Source organism: Panthera uncia, chromosome B4 (assembly GCF_023721935.1).
Source record: "Panthera uncia isolate 11264 chromosome B4, Puncia_PCG_1.0, whole genome shotgun sequence".
NCBI classification, from domain to species: Eukaryota; Metazoa; Chordata; class Mammalia; order Carnivora; family Felidae; genus Panthera; species Panthera uncia.
This window is the reverse complement of record NC_064809.1, coordinates 25,243,022-25,258,759: the sequence shown is the minus strand read 5'-3', so window position 1 is coordinate 25,258,759 and position 15,738 is coordinate 25,243,022. Positions and strand designations below refer to the sequence as shown.

Sequence of the window (15,738 nt, the reverse complement as noted above, 5' to 3'; positions counted from 1 at the left end):
CCAAAACATGGGGCTCTTTGACTGTTTTTTGTTTTTTTGTTTTTTGTTTTTTGTTTTTTGTTTTTTTGCCAATTGTGGAAAGCCTTTCTCCCCTTAATGTATTCCAGCAGGATAAACTTAAATTTTGTAATCTGTCTCTTTAATGCTTGGGCATATTCCTGTGTTTTAGCATTTAATTTGGAATTTATTTTATTTTATTAAAATTTTTTTTTGTTTTACTTATTTTTAAAAGAGGGAGAGAGAGAATGGGCGGAGGGGCAGAGAGAGGAAGGAGACACAGACTCCAAAGCAAGCTCCAGGCTCTGAGCTGTCAGCACAGAGCTCAATGCAGGGCTCCAACCCATGAATTGTGAGATCATGACCTGAGCCGAAGTTGGACGCTCAACCGACTGAGCCACCCAGGCGCCCTCGGAATTTATTTTTATTTTAAAAATGCTCACATAGATTGTATAGCTAAGTGAGGTGTCATTCTAAGCTTTATGAAAAAGCCATTCAATCCTCATTACAATGCTGTAAGGTTAGCACTGCTGTGTCTATGTTGCAGATTAAGACATGGCTGCACGGAGCTGTTAATTACCAGTTGCGCGGTTGGCATTAGTAGTGACGTCATTTGGCTCCAGAGTCTAAGCATCCTACCACAGGGCCTTTGTAAGCGTGGTTCTTTTCTACGAGATTTTTCTTCTGTCCTCATTAATGTCTGTGCTTCTCTCAATGCAGCCCACTTGTCTCCACTGGGGAAGCTTCCCCTGAGGTCATTCACATCCCTCGGTTACACTTTCACGGCGCCACCATCACTCCCTTGTTAAAGCGCCTTTCCCAGTTACATTTTTACCTTTATTTTCCCTGTAGTTTCCTACACTACACCCAGGGGACGAATTTGCTTGCTCTTTTCCTTCCCGTCACCTTGTAGCCCCTGTCCTTACCAGTGCCTGGCACGCAGTGAGCGCCTGGTATTTGTAGACTGAGGTCAGAAAGGAGCAGGTGGCATTTTGAAACGCACAGGGTCTCCGGACTTTGCCCGCTTCCTACACACGCTCCTCGAAATGTCGTCAAGTGTGTTATGTTAAACCTTTCATGAAACTTTGAGCTAAGTATGTTACCATGCTTGTTCTGTCTTTCAGATCATCTCCGGGGTCCCGAAGGAGGGGAATAAGGCAGCAGTAGCTGTCAGCAGGAAGTTAATTATTGAGTGAACTGGTGCAGGGTTGCGTGCATGCAGTTCTGCTTCCTGGGGATAGCAAGTAGCAGTCCTCTGTGGCTGGAACGGAATTTCGGGGGAAATTGTGAGCCCTATGGCTGGAGAGAGGGTTCTATCAGATCATTACCCAGAAGCGAAAATTTTAAAATGATAAAAGTAATATCAATTTTGTAAAAACTCAAGCAGTGCAGAAATGTATACAACAAAAATGAGAGTGATTGTTTCCTGTTCTGGTTTTTCTGTGTAGATTAGACGCTGAGAGCCCCTGGAGACTGGTCCTGAGGATGGCCCTCTGGGCTATCTAAAAGTATAATGAGTGAGTGAATAAATGAGTGCATCACCGGATCAAAGGGAATGCAAACTTTAAATTTTCATATTGTCAATAATGTGTACCAATTTATGACTTCCCTGCTTTATTCATTTTCCCATTCTCCCAGATGTCTCTTTAGCCTTTTTTTTTTTTTTTTTTTCCAGAAGCAAGCACTTTCTTCCCTATCCTCACTCTCAGCAGGTGACCATGTTTCATGGTTTACTGAATACGGCAGCGATCATAAGGGAATTGCCACATGTTCCCTGTACCACATTTCCAGAGTATTCTGCCTTCCTCCTTGGGACTGTAGGTGAACCAGCCGTACTTGTATCTAATGCCATCCCTCCGCTTGTACACCAGACCCCAATCCTGCCCATCTGCTGTGGCAGATCCTGCCGTCTCTTACATTGTAAAATTTCTTTGTCGTGGATCGGTGCTATTACCACACAAATATGCCGGGCTTTTTTCTTTTCCATCTTAAAAACATCTTCACTCCCCATTCCCTTACAAATACCAGTTCTGTTTGGTAAGAGGTTGTAAGGCTGATCTAGATTTACAGTTGTCATTTGCAACATGTCTCTGTTTTTAGTCCCCTTCATCCAGGCTTCTTCATTCTTCATGATGCCAGAATTCATAAGCTGCATGTTGCCAAATCCAGTGGTTGATCCTCAGTCCTTATTCTGCCTTATTCAATCACCTTCTTGGTGCAAATAATTTTTAGCAGTTTCTCTGCAGACCTCTCTCTTTTTTTGCTGTTGGGTGAAAATTTTGTTTATTATAAAGTCTGGCGTTGTCATCCTTGGTTTTTAAGTTCTTTGTGTGCTAAGAAAAGCATTTAACTCCAACATGACAAAAATGTTCTATGAAATCTTCCTCTAGTTTTTATTTGATATATTTGATCCCTCTGTAATTGGGGTGTCAGGCCCTTAACTTTTATAGATAGCTCTTGAAGGTTTTTGAGTAGGAGATTTAAATATTGGGCTTATTATCGAGACATAGGCAGAGTTGAGGCTAAGTCCTGAATATGCCCCTTTCTAGGCTAAATGCATTTCCTCCTGTAAAATGAAGGTAGTAATGGAACCTACTTATGAAGAGCATTAGGTGAGGTAACGTGCAAACCACGTGCCCACCTTAGCTCTGTAAGTATTAGGTATGATCACTACTAGGAATTGCATCTGGTAGTAATTATTACTATTATTTTAGGAAGCTTTATTCGTTGGTGATGGGAAGGATAGATTAAGGCGGGGAGAGAAAATAGAAATAGGCATAATTTTTAATAACTAGTTTGTTTAGGCACGGTGAAACTGTAGAGGCTTCGACTATGATGGCGGGAACCTTGCTTTACGGTTAAAATGACTATTCAAATCCACTGATTTGGGTAATCTTATGAAGTAATGAAATCTTAATCCCCGATGAGGACTCCTCATAATTATCTTTTGATTAGTGTGTGTGTGTGTGTGTGTGTGTGTGTGTATGTGCGCGCACGCGTATTTTTTATTTAGAGAGAGCGCGCGAGTGGGGAAGAGGGCAGAGAGAGGGAGAGAGAATCCCAAGCAGGCTCCATGCTTACTGTAGACGCTATGCAGGGCTCGATCCCACGATCCTGGGATCATGACCTGGGCTGAAATCAAAAGTCAAATGCTCACCCGATGGAGCCAGCCAGATGCTCCTCTTCTGATTAATGTATCATAACTTTGGATGAATTGTTTACTCAAAGCGGTTACATTTCCTTACTGTTTAGGTCAGTGTTGTCTACGTTCCCAGACCTTGATCCAATTGCCTGCCTGTTATGTGATGTATATTTTACTATGAAGATAAGATTATTAGAGAATTAGGACTTGAGCTTTACAACACTACTTCTATATATAAAAAAAAAAATCGCAAGACAACCTGAAGTTGCTAAAGCATCGAAGTATTTCAGTCTGTACGTAAAATGCTACCACTGCCCCTCTGTCACTCGTGTTGCTCAGGGCTCAAAAAGCCTCGAGAACATACTCTGACCAGAAGGTGTTGGTGAGGGGGAGTAAGCTTTTAGGTTTTTATCTTTAAGGAAGATGACGTATGTTCATCCTTCAGCGTAGTAAAGCTACAGAGAAGCCAGCTGTAGCACATCTAACTTCAAGTGAGTTAGTGAAGTTAAATCAAGATCATGGTCTTTGTATGCAGTGGCTTAATGAACTTGGCTTGCAGAGTGGCAGTTTAGTCTGTATTCAGAACATTCCCGTTAGTATATTATTTTTCATGATTTCAGACAGCCAGCATCTGCCATCTAGCATTGGGGAAGGGGGGAGTAGGCTTCAGTGACCAAACTAAAAATCTGAAAATATCTTTGCCTCTCTCTGCAGGTAGCTCCTCTTGCCATAAACGCCTTCCTTAGCTCCTAAGATCTTGCTCTCTTTCTGCTTTGTATTGTTTTCCCAGATTTAGTTTTGTTGTTGTTTTTTTTTAATTGTTAGAAAATGGCACTCTGTCTCTGCCCTCTGCCCTCTTTTATAAACACTAGGCCTTTTTGAGGACATTGAAGTTAAGAGACTGCTCTCTGGATGGGCATGAGTGTTCTTCATTTGTCACCTTTGAACTTAGAACTTTGACTGAATTGACATCCTCTAACTGAGCTGTTGGGTCGAGGCTTAGCCTACTGCTAAAATCTAAAATAGGCAATACTGTTTCCCTTTGAAAATCCTTATTTGTAAAATCTTTACCTTTACTAACCACTGATTAAATACTTTTCATGTGTTCCCACCGCCAAACAACAGAAAGTCACAGAAGAATAAAAGGAGGGGCACCTGGGTGGCTCAGGCGGTTGAGCGTCCGACTTCGGCTCAGGTCATGATCTTGTGGTCCATGAGTTCAAGCCACATGTCGGGTTCTGTGCTGACAGCTCAGAGCCTGGAGCCTGCTTCAGAATCCATGACTCCCTCTCTCTCTGCCCATTCTCCCACTCATGCTCTGTCTCTTTCAAAAAATAAGCATTAAAAAAAAATTAAAAAAAAATTTTTCGTGTATCCCCACTGCCAAACAACAGAAAGTCACAGAAGAATAAAGGCAGAAAGACAGCATTCTTCTTTCTGCAAAGAGGAGAACTGCCCCACCCTTGATGCGTGCACACACGCACTTGCATCTACACGTGGAAGACTGGGCAAGGTATCGTTGTATTGCCTCTCAGCCCTAAATCCATACTTCGGTGCCTGCCCTGTGAAAGTTAAGTCGGGCCCTTTAAGCATCCTTCCTTACGGCTGGCATCAGGGAGGGCACGAGTGGCACACTGCAGGAGGAAGAGGTGTCTCTTCCTTGCTCTGGTGTTTTTCACGTCTTCCTGTTCCTCCCATGGGACTGGCAGCAGCCCACGTGGGCAGCATCCAACGGTGCTTACCCCCTTTGGTTCTGGTGGCACCCTGGTGGACGGCTTCCTCTTGAGTCTCAGCGACACCCCTTCAGAGGAGTTCCTGGTGGGTCACTCGGGCACCCAGAGGTCACCTTACGGGTCTTGACCAGCTAGCCCCAAGGGGGCATTGTCTGTTTGCCAGGCCTTTCCCCAGTTGTCTGCCCACCTGCAGGGATTATTTCGGCTTTCCGGTCCTGGCTGTGGTTTCCTGTCACCCAGGCTCCACCCACCTGTACTGTGGCGAAGCATTTCCTGCTTGACGGTCCCAGCCGTGGTTTTCTGTCCACCTGCACACCTGCAGGGGTGTTTGCTGCTGGTCCAGTGCCAGTGGACGAGCTCGGACCCAGGGAGACCCAGCCACCGGGTGGGTGATAGTCCCACCACCTCCAGCCAGCTCTGAATCCTCGTCTTGGGGAAAGCGCTCCTCTTTCAGTGCTGTTTCCTCCTGGGTCTTCTCCTTCATCCCCAGGTATTCTTGAGATTTTGCTTTACCACTTTATACGTCATCCTCTGTTACATATTTATATTAGACTTTCCCCGTTCAAATGACCGCACGGCTCTCGTCTCCAGATTGGACCATGACTGAGGCAAACGTACAGGGCAGAAATGTGAGTTTGAGTACTTGCTAGTGTTTTCTTCAGAATTTTGGTGCATTTAAAAATCTACACCTTTGCATGGTTATTGCTGACTTTCAGCTTGGCCATTATCCGCCCTGGCAACGCACGCTTCCGGGCCCAATTTTCTTCCTTCAGACCGTAGCTCACATCCTGCCAGCTCTAGCATAGCCTTCTGTGACCTTTATCGATCGTTCTCTCCTTTAAATCACTGTGATTATTGTACATATTAATCACATGACCCTTGTCATATTTTAGTTTTTCCGTTGTTGCCTTTTGTCTCAGTATATAAAATACCCTAATACAAAAATACTGCTTTTTTTCCCCCCTGCTGGAATATTTTTGTGAGATAGTTTATTCACATGCATCTTTGACATTGTCTTGTACCATATATACCCAAATATAAGGTAGGGTTTTTTTCCCCCCACTATTAAAATTCTCTCTCAGAAAAGAGAGAGCTGCCTTACATTCAAGCCCTGACAAAGTTTCTTTTACTGACTTACACAAAAAATGTGTTGATTGGAGAAGCCACAATTATTCTCATATAACCTAAATTCCCATTTTTTTGGAGTCATTGAGACATCACTTGACAGAATTGTTGTTCTCGTTTTAAAGAGACAGGATAGTTTCAAGGTTTAAATTTTTTTTTTTTTTTTTTTTTTTTTGAGAGAGGGAGACAGAGTGTGAGCGGGGGAGGGGCAGAGAGCGGAGGAAACAGAATCCAAAGCAGGCTGCAGGCTATGAGCTGTCAGCACAGAGCCCGACACAGGGCTCGAACTCACGAGTTGTGAGACCATGACGTAAGCTGAAGTTGGACGCTTAACCGACAGAGTCACCCAGGCGCCCTGAGACAAGGTAGTTTAAACGAGGCTTCGTTATTATTTCTTGGAGAGGGGTTAAAAACCTCACACCTGCAAATGTTAAAGATACTTAGAGAATAGGTTAATGGTTTTGTTGTGAAGATCAAAAACCTAAAACTACAGGACAGGTGGAAAAGCAACAGCTTTACCCGGATCCTTAGCGATGACATCTCCCACACGTTCAAAAAAGTGTTGTGTCTCAAGTAACTAGAAGCGAAAATGATCTTCTTCAACTCTACAAGTGGCACTGATGATGAGGAAGTCATTGTGAAGGCATTAAACAAAATGGTTGTATGAAATATGCAAGCGGGGCAAAACCCAAATATCTAAATTACCATATTTGTACTTAATAGGTAATTCAAAATGTGTGTTCCTAATCAAATTATAATTTAAATATTTTAAGCAGGGCATGGGCATCTTATCAACATCCCTGACAAGTAATTCGGTGTTTGAATATTGCATCAGCAGCTTGAACGTCTGTTTATTTTACTTAGAAGAAAATACGTTTTGAATCTTGGACAAATAGAGGAGATCATTATATTTAGGGTTGCCTTTTGTTGGAGAGTAGACAACAGGTATTGTTTGTTATCGAAGCTGTAAGATCTCTGGGGTAAAGGTGGTGGCATAGTCTGGACCTACCTGTCCTCAGGAACCAATATAGTGCTCCGAATGTGAGAATTCATAAATACTGATTCTTAGGAACATGGACCTTAAAGATGTAACTCGGGTGGTGGTCTTTGCTGAAGCCTTCCCTGATGTCTCCTTGCTCCTTGCCTCACCATGCAGTCTAACCCCTCTCTGTACTTTATAACAGATCTGTGTGTGCCTGTCCTTTCCACTGTACAGTCCTGAGGACGGGGATCGTGTCTGATTTATCTTAGACCTTTAGAGCCACGAACAGTGCTTGGTTCATAGGTACCATAAAGGTGGCCTGGAATGAAGCCCTCGTGGGCTGGAATGACTACACGGGAGGTAGTCCCTGCCTTTGCCCAGGGACCATGTACATTTAGGTAAGGTTGTTCAAGATATCTCTTGTTATTTGAACTCTCATTACTTGCTCTCTGAATCTCAAGGACCAAAAACATTTGGATTTCATAGTGTTCTTCGCTATTGGAACTCGAGGAGCTAAAATATAAAAAAGCACGCGTGAGAGCACAGACCTGGTTTTCGCCATGGACGGCAGTGGTTTCTGGGGCCCCTGTGATGCATATGAGAGGAAACGATTGTCCGTGTTACCTGCGTTGAGGCCACTTGCCCCACCTTCCTAGCTCTTCTCACCCTCTTTCATTTCTGGCGGGCACTGTCTTGTCTCTCTTGGCTTTGGTCCATGGCTACCAGTTGTGGGAGCTGAAGAGTAGTGACTACTGTCATCTCTAGAGACCCAACTAGGTGGCGTATAAATTAGGATTGCATGAAGCTAGGAAAACCCAGAAAACTCAGGTTTATGGGCTACTGCTAACAGAGAAATTATTTTAATTTAAACAGAATATGGTTTATTCCCACAAAAAGGTAAGCAGTACTGGGTAAAGCTAACACTTTCCATATGTAAAAGACTGGGGTGGTTTTATTTCTGAGTCTGGCATTGTGTCCAGGGAAACGTATACCTACATTTTCTGTTGTTTTGACTTTGAACCATTGCAATGGTGCGTGCATGTGTGTGTATTTAAATCAAATGCCTATTCTGCGCCAGCCACAGGGCTCAGTGCTGCCATGTGCATGGTTCCCTTCAACTCTTATAACAGTTGTATTTATGATAATATCTTCTTTTGTCTCAACTTCATTTTGAGGTAATTGTGTATGCACGTGTTGTAAGAAATAATACAGATCCTACGTACCCTTGACCTTGCTTCCTCCAGGGGTAACATCTTGCATAACTATAGTAATCACAGTGGGCAAGTTGTCACTGATAGAATCCATTAACCTTCAGACTTCACCTGTATCACATGCACTTATTTGTGTACGTGTGCATGTTTGTGTGTTTGTTTTTTTTTTTTCTGTTTATTACATGTGCAGATGACTGTCTCTTTTTCGACATGTGAGGGAAACAAGGCTTAGGTAAGTTATGTGAAATAATGAAGTATAGACCTGGGGTTTGAATCTAGGTCTGTTTGACCCAGAGTTTTGCTTTTTCCGTAATAGTAATGACAACTAACAGTAATAATCAATAACAACAATGGCCGAAGCTCACTGAGTTACATACGGAACAGGTTGAGTATTCACCATGTGCCAGAGACTGTTCTAATATATTACCTCATTTAACCTCCCCCAACAACTGTACCTCATAAATTATATTCCATTTCAATTAGTACCATTAGTTAACCGTATTACCAAGGAGTAAGGAACTAGTTTTACTGCCTCTGAAATCAATAATAAAATAGTGAAATTCTACCTTCTCTTTACATAATTTTAAATTCGAACCTCTGACTTTAACCACTGATCTTGGCGATTGTCATTATTTTGTGGGTATGTATGTATCTGTGTAAAGTGAGACCTATATTTTACACTGAATTAGGTTGAGACACCTTAAAAATGTTTCTCCTAAATTATGAATAGGAGCTAGTTCAGGCAAGATGCCAGGTTTTTAAGGGAATAAACATAAACCATCAAGAATACTTAAGAATGTAGTTGGGGTAAGTTTGTTTTTTTGTTTTTTGTTTTTGTTTTTTTCCTGGGGTATCCTAGATCTTTTTGGCCACATACAGCTCCAGGAATGTTTGAGTTTAATCTCTCAAGTTACAGATCTGACATTCCAAGTGAAAACTCATACATTTGGTTGTGAATTATCATTGATTATCAGAATACTATAATGCTCTTGGAAGATAATAGGTATACTAATCAGCAGTCCATAGTTGACGATTCTTTGCTAGTTAAATATCTTGTAAAGCTGTCCCTCTGATGAACAACAGCACTTATTCAGAGCAGGAATAACAACAGTCCCGTGTGTTGTAGATCCCAGGAGGTCTTGGTGTTTTTGTAGACAGCAGACAGAAATAAAAGGAAGTTTGTCCTTTTTACCTCATGTAATCCCACTGGAAAGTGAAGCATGTGCTATGAGTTGATACTGACTTCTGCCAGGTCACCTCCCTGAAGAATCCTGGGCAGGCACTGTCGCAACATTTCTTGGACAGGCGTCTGACGGCCCCTGAAGGAGATGGATGGTTTATGTAGTACGCTACTGTGGAACACTGTGCTACTGTCTACCCCAAGGAAGCTTCTAGTGAGCAGTGCCTCCAGTGACCTCCGTCTTTGACCTTAACTCTTTCAGGGGGTATCCCATACGCTCAGATTAGAGTCAGATTTCAGCTAAGTTCTGTGTAGCTTGTCGTCGTTGTTTTAAACGGGCAACGACATCAAAGCAACACCAAGTGTGGTTTAATCCGTCTCACTTTTTAGAACTTGATTTTGGAAGTTAGATAATGCAAATGTTTTTGAAGCTATATGTTATTAGGAACTATTTGGAAACCGCAAAACCTTTTTAATGGACCACTCTATCAATTTTCTGCTCTTCTAAGGAAGTTTTTCCTATTCATGACTCATTTCACTCTTTGGCTAACATTGAGAGGGAAATGTAATAACGATTAAGGAAAGGAATGTATGCGTTTTCTTCTTCTTCTTCTTTTTTTTTTTTCTTGAACGTTTGTAGACATTTTCTGTCCCGGGTTATGTAAACTTGGATGGCTGTAGAATGTTGACAATTCAAAGGTAAAAACTCGCCTGTTGATACACACTTGCGTGGAATTTAAAAATCCAAAAGATTCGTTGGCTCCTTTGGAGAAGTGTTTTGCTTGATGGCCCAGAATACAGATCCAGTAAAAACGACATGTTCCAGCTGTCATTTACACACACCTTAAAGCGAAATTAATGAGATCACTCTAAGATTACGCTTTGTGTTTTATTTTCGTTTTATAGGTCTGTATGAGCTGTTGGCTGCCTTGCCAGCCCAGCTGCAGCCACATGTGGATAGCCAGGAAGACCTGACCTTCCTCTGGGACATGTTTGGTGAAAAAAGCCTGCATTCACTGGTAAAGGTAAACCATGCTGATGTCAGATTCTCTTTGCGGAAAAACATATGGAAAAATATGTTGAGCGCCATCTAGTAAACCAGAGATCAGATTGTTGCTGTCTGAAAACAAAACAGCCTTGTTCCATTTCCCTGACGGGCGTGGAAGTTGTTAAAGATCCCACCAAAAATATATAGATGATTTCACTTAATGGTGGTGATCTAGCTGTGCATACTAATGCAGCAAACGTGTGCTTGCCCTGTTTAGAAAAAGAATATGAAATAGTAGCAGGAAGGTTTAGAATCTTTATGGGCGACAGTCATGAGCTGGAGTTTAACTCGAATAAATAAGTGTTCACAGCAAAAATTAGAAGGAATATATTTTCTGAGGTTAAGGATGGCAGTGGTTCAGTAGCCACATTAATTTAAAATAATTTCCTTTAACAAAGTCAACTGAAATTCGAGCAAGCTGTTTCTTTTTTGGTGCAACGCCATTGAAATGGTATTTTGTGTATAAATATCCTGATGCTAAATGCGAGTAAAAACAGTTTCTGGAGACGGTTTTGGTGAAGCATCAGGCCATGGAAATTGATCAGCCACCAGAAATGAGATCTTGCCACACAGCAACCCTGGGAGTGATCAGAGCTCTTAAAATAGTAAAATGAGAACAAGAAGCTTACTGGAAAATATGCCACTTTTGCTTCTGGAAATATGAATTGCATTTTCTTTCATTTAACTCAAGCTGAAAAAAATTGTGAGTCCTGCTTGAGTCTGTAGGAGATGGACCCCTCTGATGCTTTAGCTCCAGCTGGACCGACACTGAATTCAGCTAAATTTGTTATGGTTGCCGGTCGTGATAGAAGGCTCTTACTGATGCATAGTGTTTGAAAATGAACCACTTCTGAAGTGCTGTTGCTTCACAGGATAGAATAATTCTTAGTACATTTTGTCTAATCTGCTGAAATTCGCGTGCCTCAAGAGGTGGCAATTCTCAGGAAATGAAAATGTGGAGAAGTGGCGTCTTCTTAGCAATACGTTTAAAGACTAGCGTGCTTTGTTCATTTAGTTTTCATATAATCGCCAAGGTATCTTTATCTTTGTGTTCTGAAAAATTTGGGGGAGTTCAGTTGCTCTGTTGGGGTGTGTCAGAAGTGGCCTTGAGATTATAATTGAATGACGTTTATGATTTCCAGAGGCAATCATGAAAATATTCCTGTGTGGAATGTTTGGAAGTTAGATACCTATGGATTTGTTCAAATTGATTTGATCTAGGTGGAATAAGACGATTTCAAATGACTTCATCACCCCCTTAATCATTAAATAAACCTGCCCAAAACGAGGCATGCTTTTGTGATGTGGCTACTGTCTCAGTTTCCTTACCTATCTAAAATGGAAATTGTGGTATCTGTTGACAAGACCGTTTGTGAGTTTCAGATAAAAGAGTGAAGCGCTTAGTTCTCTGAATAGTTACATCGGTTCGGCAAGTATAAGCAGGCATTAAGTATTAACAAAATTAATATAGTATGTAAAGGACCAAAAAGTAATGACAGAGATGGGTATGATTTCTATTAAAAGAACACTAATGTTTAAAAAAAAAAAACTTAGTTATTGGGGCGCCTGGGTGGCTCAGTCGGTTAAACATCCAACTCTTGATATCAACTTAGGTCATGATCTCATGGTTTGTGGGTTTGAGCCCCACATCAGACTCTGTGCTGACAGTGTGGAGCCTGCTTGGGATTCTCTGTCTCTCCCCCCCCCTTTCTTTGCCCCCCCCCCCTCTCTCTCAAAATAAATAAATAAACTTAAAAAAAATCTTAGTTACACTAGCTTTTGAGTTTCAGGCATAGATGGTTTTTCAAAGTAAATGCGAATAACAAGTGGTTAGGGAGCATACAGTTATTGATGTCTGATTTTATTAAAAACAGCGAATGGAATTTAATTCCAGGTTGACGTGGCCAGTATTTAAATAGCACAGTAACATGTGTACTATTGCAAATGTCTTTCAGTAATTACTATAAAATGTATTTTTAAAGTGAGGTTTACAGTGCCCCCCCCCCCGCCAGTCCATTCTCTGTTTCTAACTGGTTACCCCCCTTCCCAGCTTCTGTCACATGCACACCTCGAGTGTGTCCTTTGACTGACCCATTCTCTTCATTTTCAAGTATGTAAAGTCTAAAATGCCTCCAGGAGGCAGGCTCATGGGATCACAGTTTAAACACTGGAACAGTCCGCTTAACTGTATTCCAAGTGCCTCTATTGGAGGATAGAAGCCTCCAGCTTTTGTCCATAAATCTTGGTAGAGCAAAAGGAATCGGACAAGATGTGTTTCAGAGTGAATCAAAATGTGCTTTGATGTTAGGCTCTTTTGCTTGAAGTTGTAGCTGCCGGGATGTGATTGAAAGCTAGGTACAGGCAAAACTGGATTTTATTCCAGCACAGAGTTTTCGTAGCGGTCACCCTATTTTATGCTTACAAAAAAAAAAAAAATGGTTGTTATAACATCGCACGGTTTTAAATGCGCATAGCTTTCTGGTCTAACGTGAAATATGCTTAAGAAGACGCAGTTTGGCGTTAACAGCCTGTGACAGGTATGGCATGCCACCTTAGTTAGGGTCACGAGCGGTGCTCTGGCAGGGATACTGTAGTTATGAGCTTGTCACCGGAAAGGAAGTGTTATGATCCTAGAGAGTGTTAGCCGCAGCTATTTTTTAAAAAGAAAAACTCCTAAACTGAGGAGGTGGATAATCAGGACTGTGAGCATGAGATTTTAGAAGTGTCTGAAGAAAGGCGGTCCTGATAGAAGATGTGGGAAATACCCTAGAAAAGCCGTGGCTCTACGACAAGGATAGCAGTGTTCACATGACACAGTGAATGTGGTAGACCACCAGTAAGCAGAGAGCCACGGTTTAGAGAGAGAGCCGAGGAGAGGCAGAGGGTACGAGAGAATCCCAAGTAGGCTCCATGATCAGCTCTCACGACCGTGAGATCATGACCCGAGCTGAAATCAAGAGTCAGACGCATAACCGACTGAGCCACCCCTGCACTCTGAGAGCCACATTTTTGACCCATCATGTACAAATAGAACCGTGCAGCATATAGTTTGTGTCCCTATCTCATTTCTAAATTTATCTTCTACCACTGTGGTTTTTTTCTGTTGAGATTTCTTTACATTTTCTTTTACTTGTTTGTGATGTATGTGTTTTTGTAATCTGGTTTAAGTTTATTTTTTATTTTATTTTAGAAAGAGAGCACAAGTGGGGGGGTGGGGGTAGAGGGGAAAGAGAGAAAGAGACGCTCAAACAGGCTCCACACTCAGCTTGGAGCCCAACACTGGGGTCGATCCCACAACCCTGGGCTCATGACCTGAGCTGAAATCCAGAGTCCGGTGCTCAACCAACTGAGCCACCCAAGCGTCCCTAAGTTTAGTTTAGAACAAGATACGGCATAAAGACTTGCTTAAATGTTTATTTTAAACAAGGTTGTTACTTCTGTTTCCTCAAGAAATTTTTGTTTGTATTTCACAATTGTGTTCGGTTTCCAGGAAAAGAATATCACAGTTTTTGTTAAATAGTTGCAGATGTTTTCGTTACCCTTTTAAATAGTTGCATATACGTGTACGAGCAGGAGAAAAAAAGGTAGCAGCTTTTTTTGGGATTCCAAATTGTTTCAACAAAACACATGTTGATTATTTTTAAGAAAGTTTTTTGGTTTTGTTTTTTGAGTGAGAGCGAGAGCAAGGGAGGGGGCAGAGGGAGAGAGGGAGAGAGAATTTAATCAGTCTCCACACTGTCAGTGCAGAGTCTAACACGGGGTTCTGTCTCACAACCATGACATCATGACCTGAGCTGAAATCAAGTCAGATGCTCAACCGACCGATCCACCGAGGCGCCCCAAGAAAGTTTTTTAATGTGGCTTAATTACTGTATTTCTGTGATTTCGGTCTTAAAGAGTAATGGTATTACACTCAACCACACCCTTACAACATTAAGTTACATAATTTTAACTTTTGATGTTTTCATCATCCTGTCTTTGTTGAGTTCTTACTCTTGCCACACTCTGTATGGGCCAATAGGGCTACCATTTTCTGTTGGACAGTCCCTAGCTTGCAGTCTCCAGTGTCCCAGAGGGGTTATAGACAAGGGGATGGGCAGTTACAGTGTTCTGTGGTTAAGTCACGTGAGAGAGAGTGAGCAAGCAGGGGAGGGGCTGAAAGACAGGGAGATAGAACCCCAAGCAGGCTCTGCGCTGTCAGCAAAGAGCCCGATGTGGGGCTCGAACTCACGGAGCTGTGAGATCTTGACCTGAGCCAAAATCAAGAGTCAGATGCTTAACCAACTGAGGCACCCAGGCATCCCATTTTATGTGTAGAGCTTTTTTTGGTGCCTAACTCAACACTGGATCCAGAGGCTCATGGAGCATTTGATATTTCAAGGTGAAACTTGAATGTTGACTAGGCATTGCTCAAGTAAGAATTTATGGGGGGTTGGCAGGGTTAGGCAGAAGGAATAATCTACACAAACACCTGCAGGCAAGATGGAGCCTTGTGCCTTTAGGATGGAGACTGACAGGTTCTCTGGGCTGGTACATGGAGTAAGGAAAGGTGTGGGGAGCAATGCAAAGTGTGGCGAGGAAGGTAAGCCAAGACCCATTCTTGAATGACTTTGACTTTATCCCAACGCAGTAGGACCCAGTGCATAGAGAGGTTTAAATCAGGGGAATGAAGCTATCATTTTTTTTTTTTAAGAAGTAAATTAGTGTGCTATGGAGATGGGAAGGGATGTGAGAGAGGGGAGGTGATTTTAGTGTGGAGAAAGGGAGGCTGATATTCAGCCTGTCCTCACCAGCAAGCCTGCCCTTTGTTAACATATGGAAACTTCTTCCCCTTCCTTGGTAAACAACTGCTGACCTCTGCCCCCAGACACCCCCACACCCCTAATCCAACCACCAGCTTGTTTATGCCAGGCCATCAGGGGTTAGGAGAGGGCTCCAGGAGATCTGTACAAGCCCTAAGTTACCAATTCTTAACGTATTTTTGAATCTCTCCTCAGAAGAAAGGGGATTTTAGTTATATGTTCATTTGATATTTGGGGGATAACCAAAGAGAACTGGCTACTGTATAGTTGGACCCCTAGATCTTGAATTGAGGATAATGATGTTCTAGGTTGGAGATAATAGATTTGGGAGTAGGGTTGCCACATGAAATCCGAGGCCTCCATCTTAATTTGAACTCAAAATGAACGGTATTTTTTTTTCTTTTTTTTTTTTAGTCTAAGTATGAACCATGCTGTATTTATATTTGTGAAATCTGGCAACTGTTTGGGAATCATTAATATTTAGATGGTAACACTTTTTATAACAGCTTTTTTGAGAT

At 42.1% G+C, this 15,738-nt stretch overlaps 1 protein-coding gene across 1 annotated transcript in view; it reads left to right on the top strand.

The window, feature by feature from the left end:
* Positions 1-15,738, top strand: part of MPP7 (MAGUK p55 scaffold protein 7) — a 295,481-nt gene that overhangs the window by 106,499 nt on the left and 173,244 nt on the right. The window contains exon 3 of the mRNA XM_049626949.1: positions 10,277-10,395. Coding sequence (XP_049482906.1) covers positions 10,277-10,395 — 119 coding nt within the window. The remainder of the gene's footprint in view (positions 1-10,276; positions 10,396-15,738) is intronic.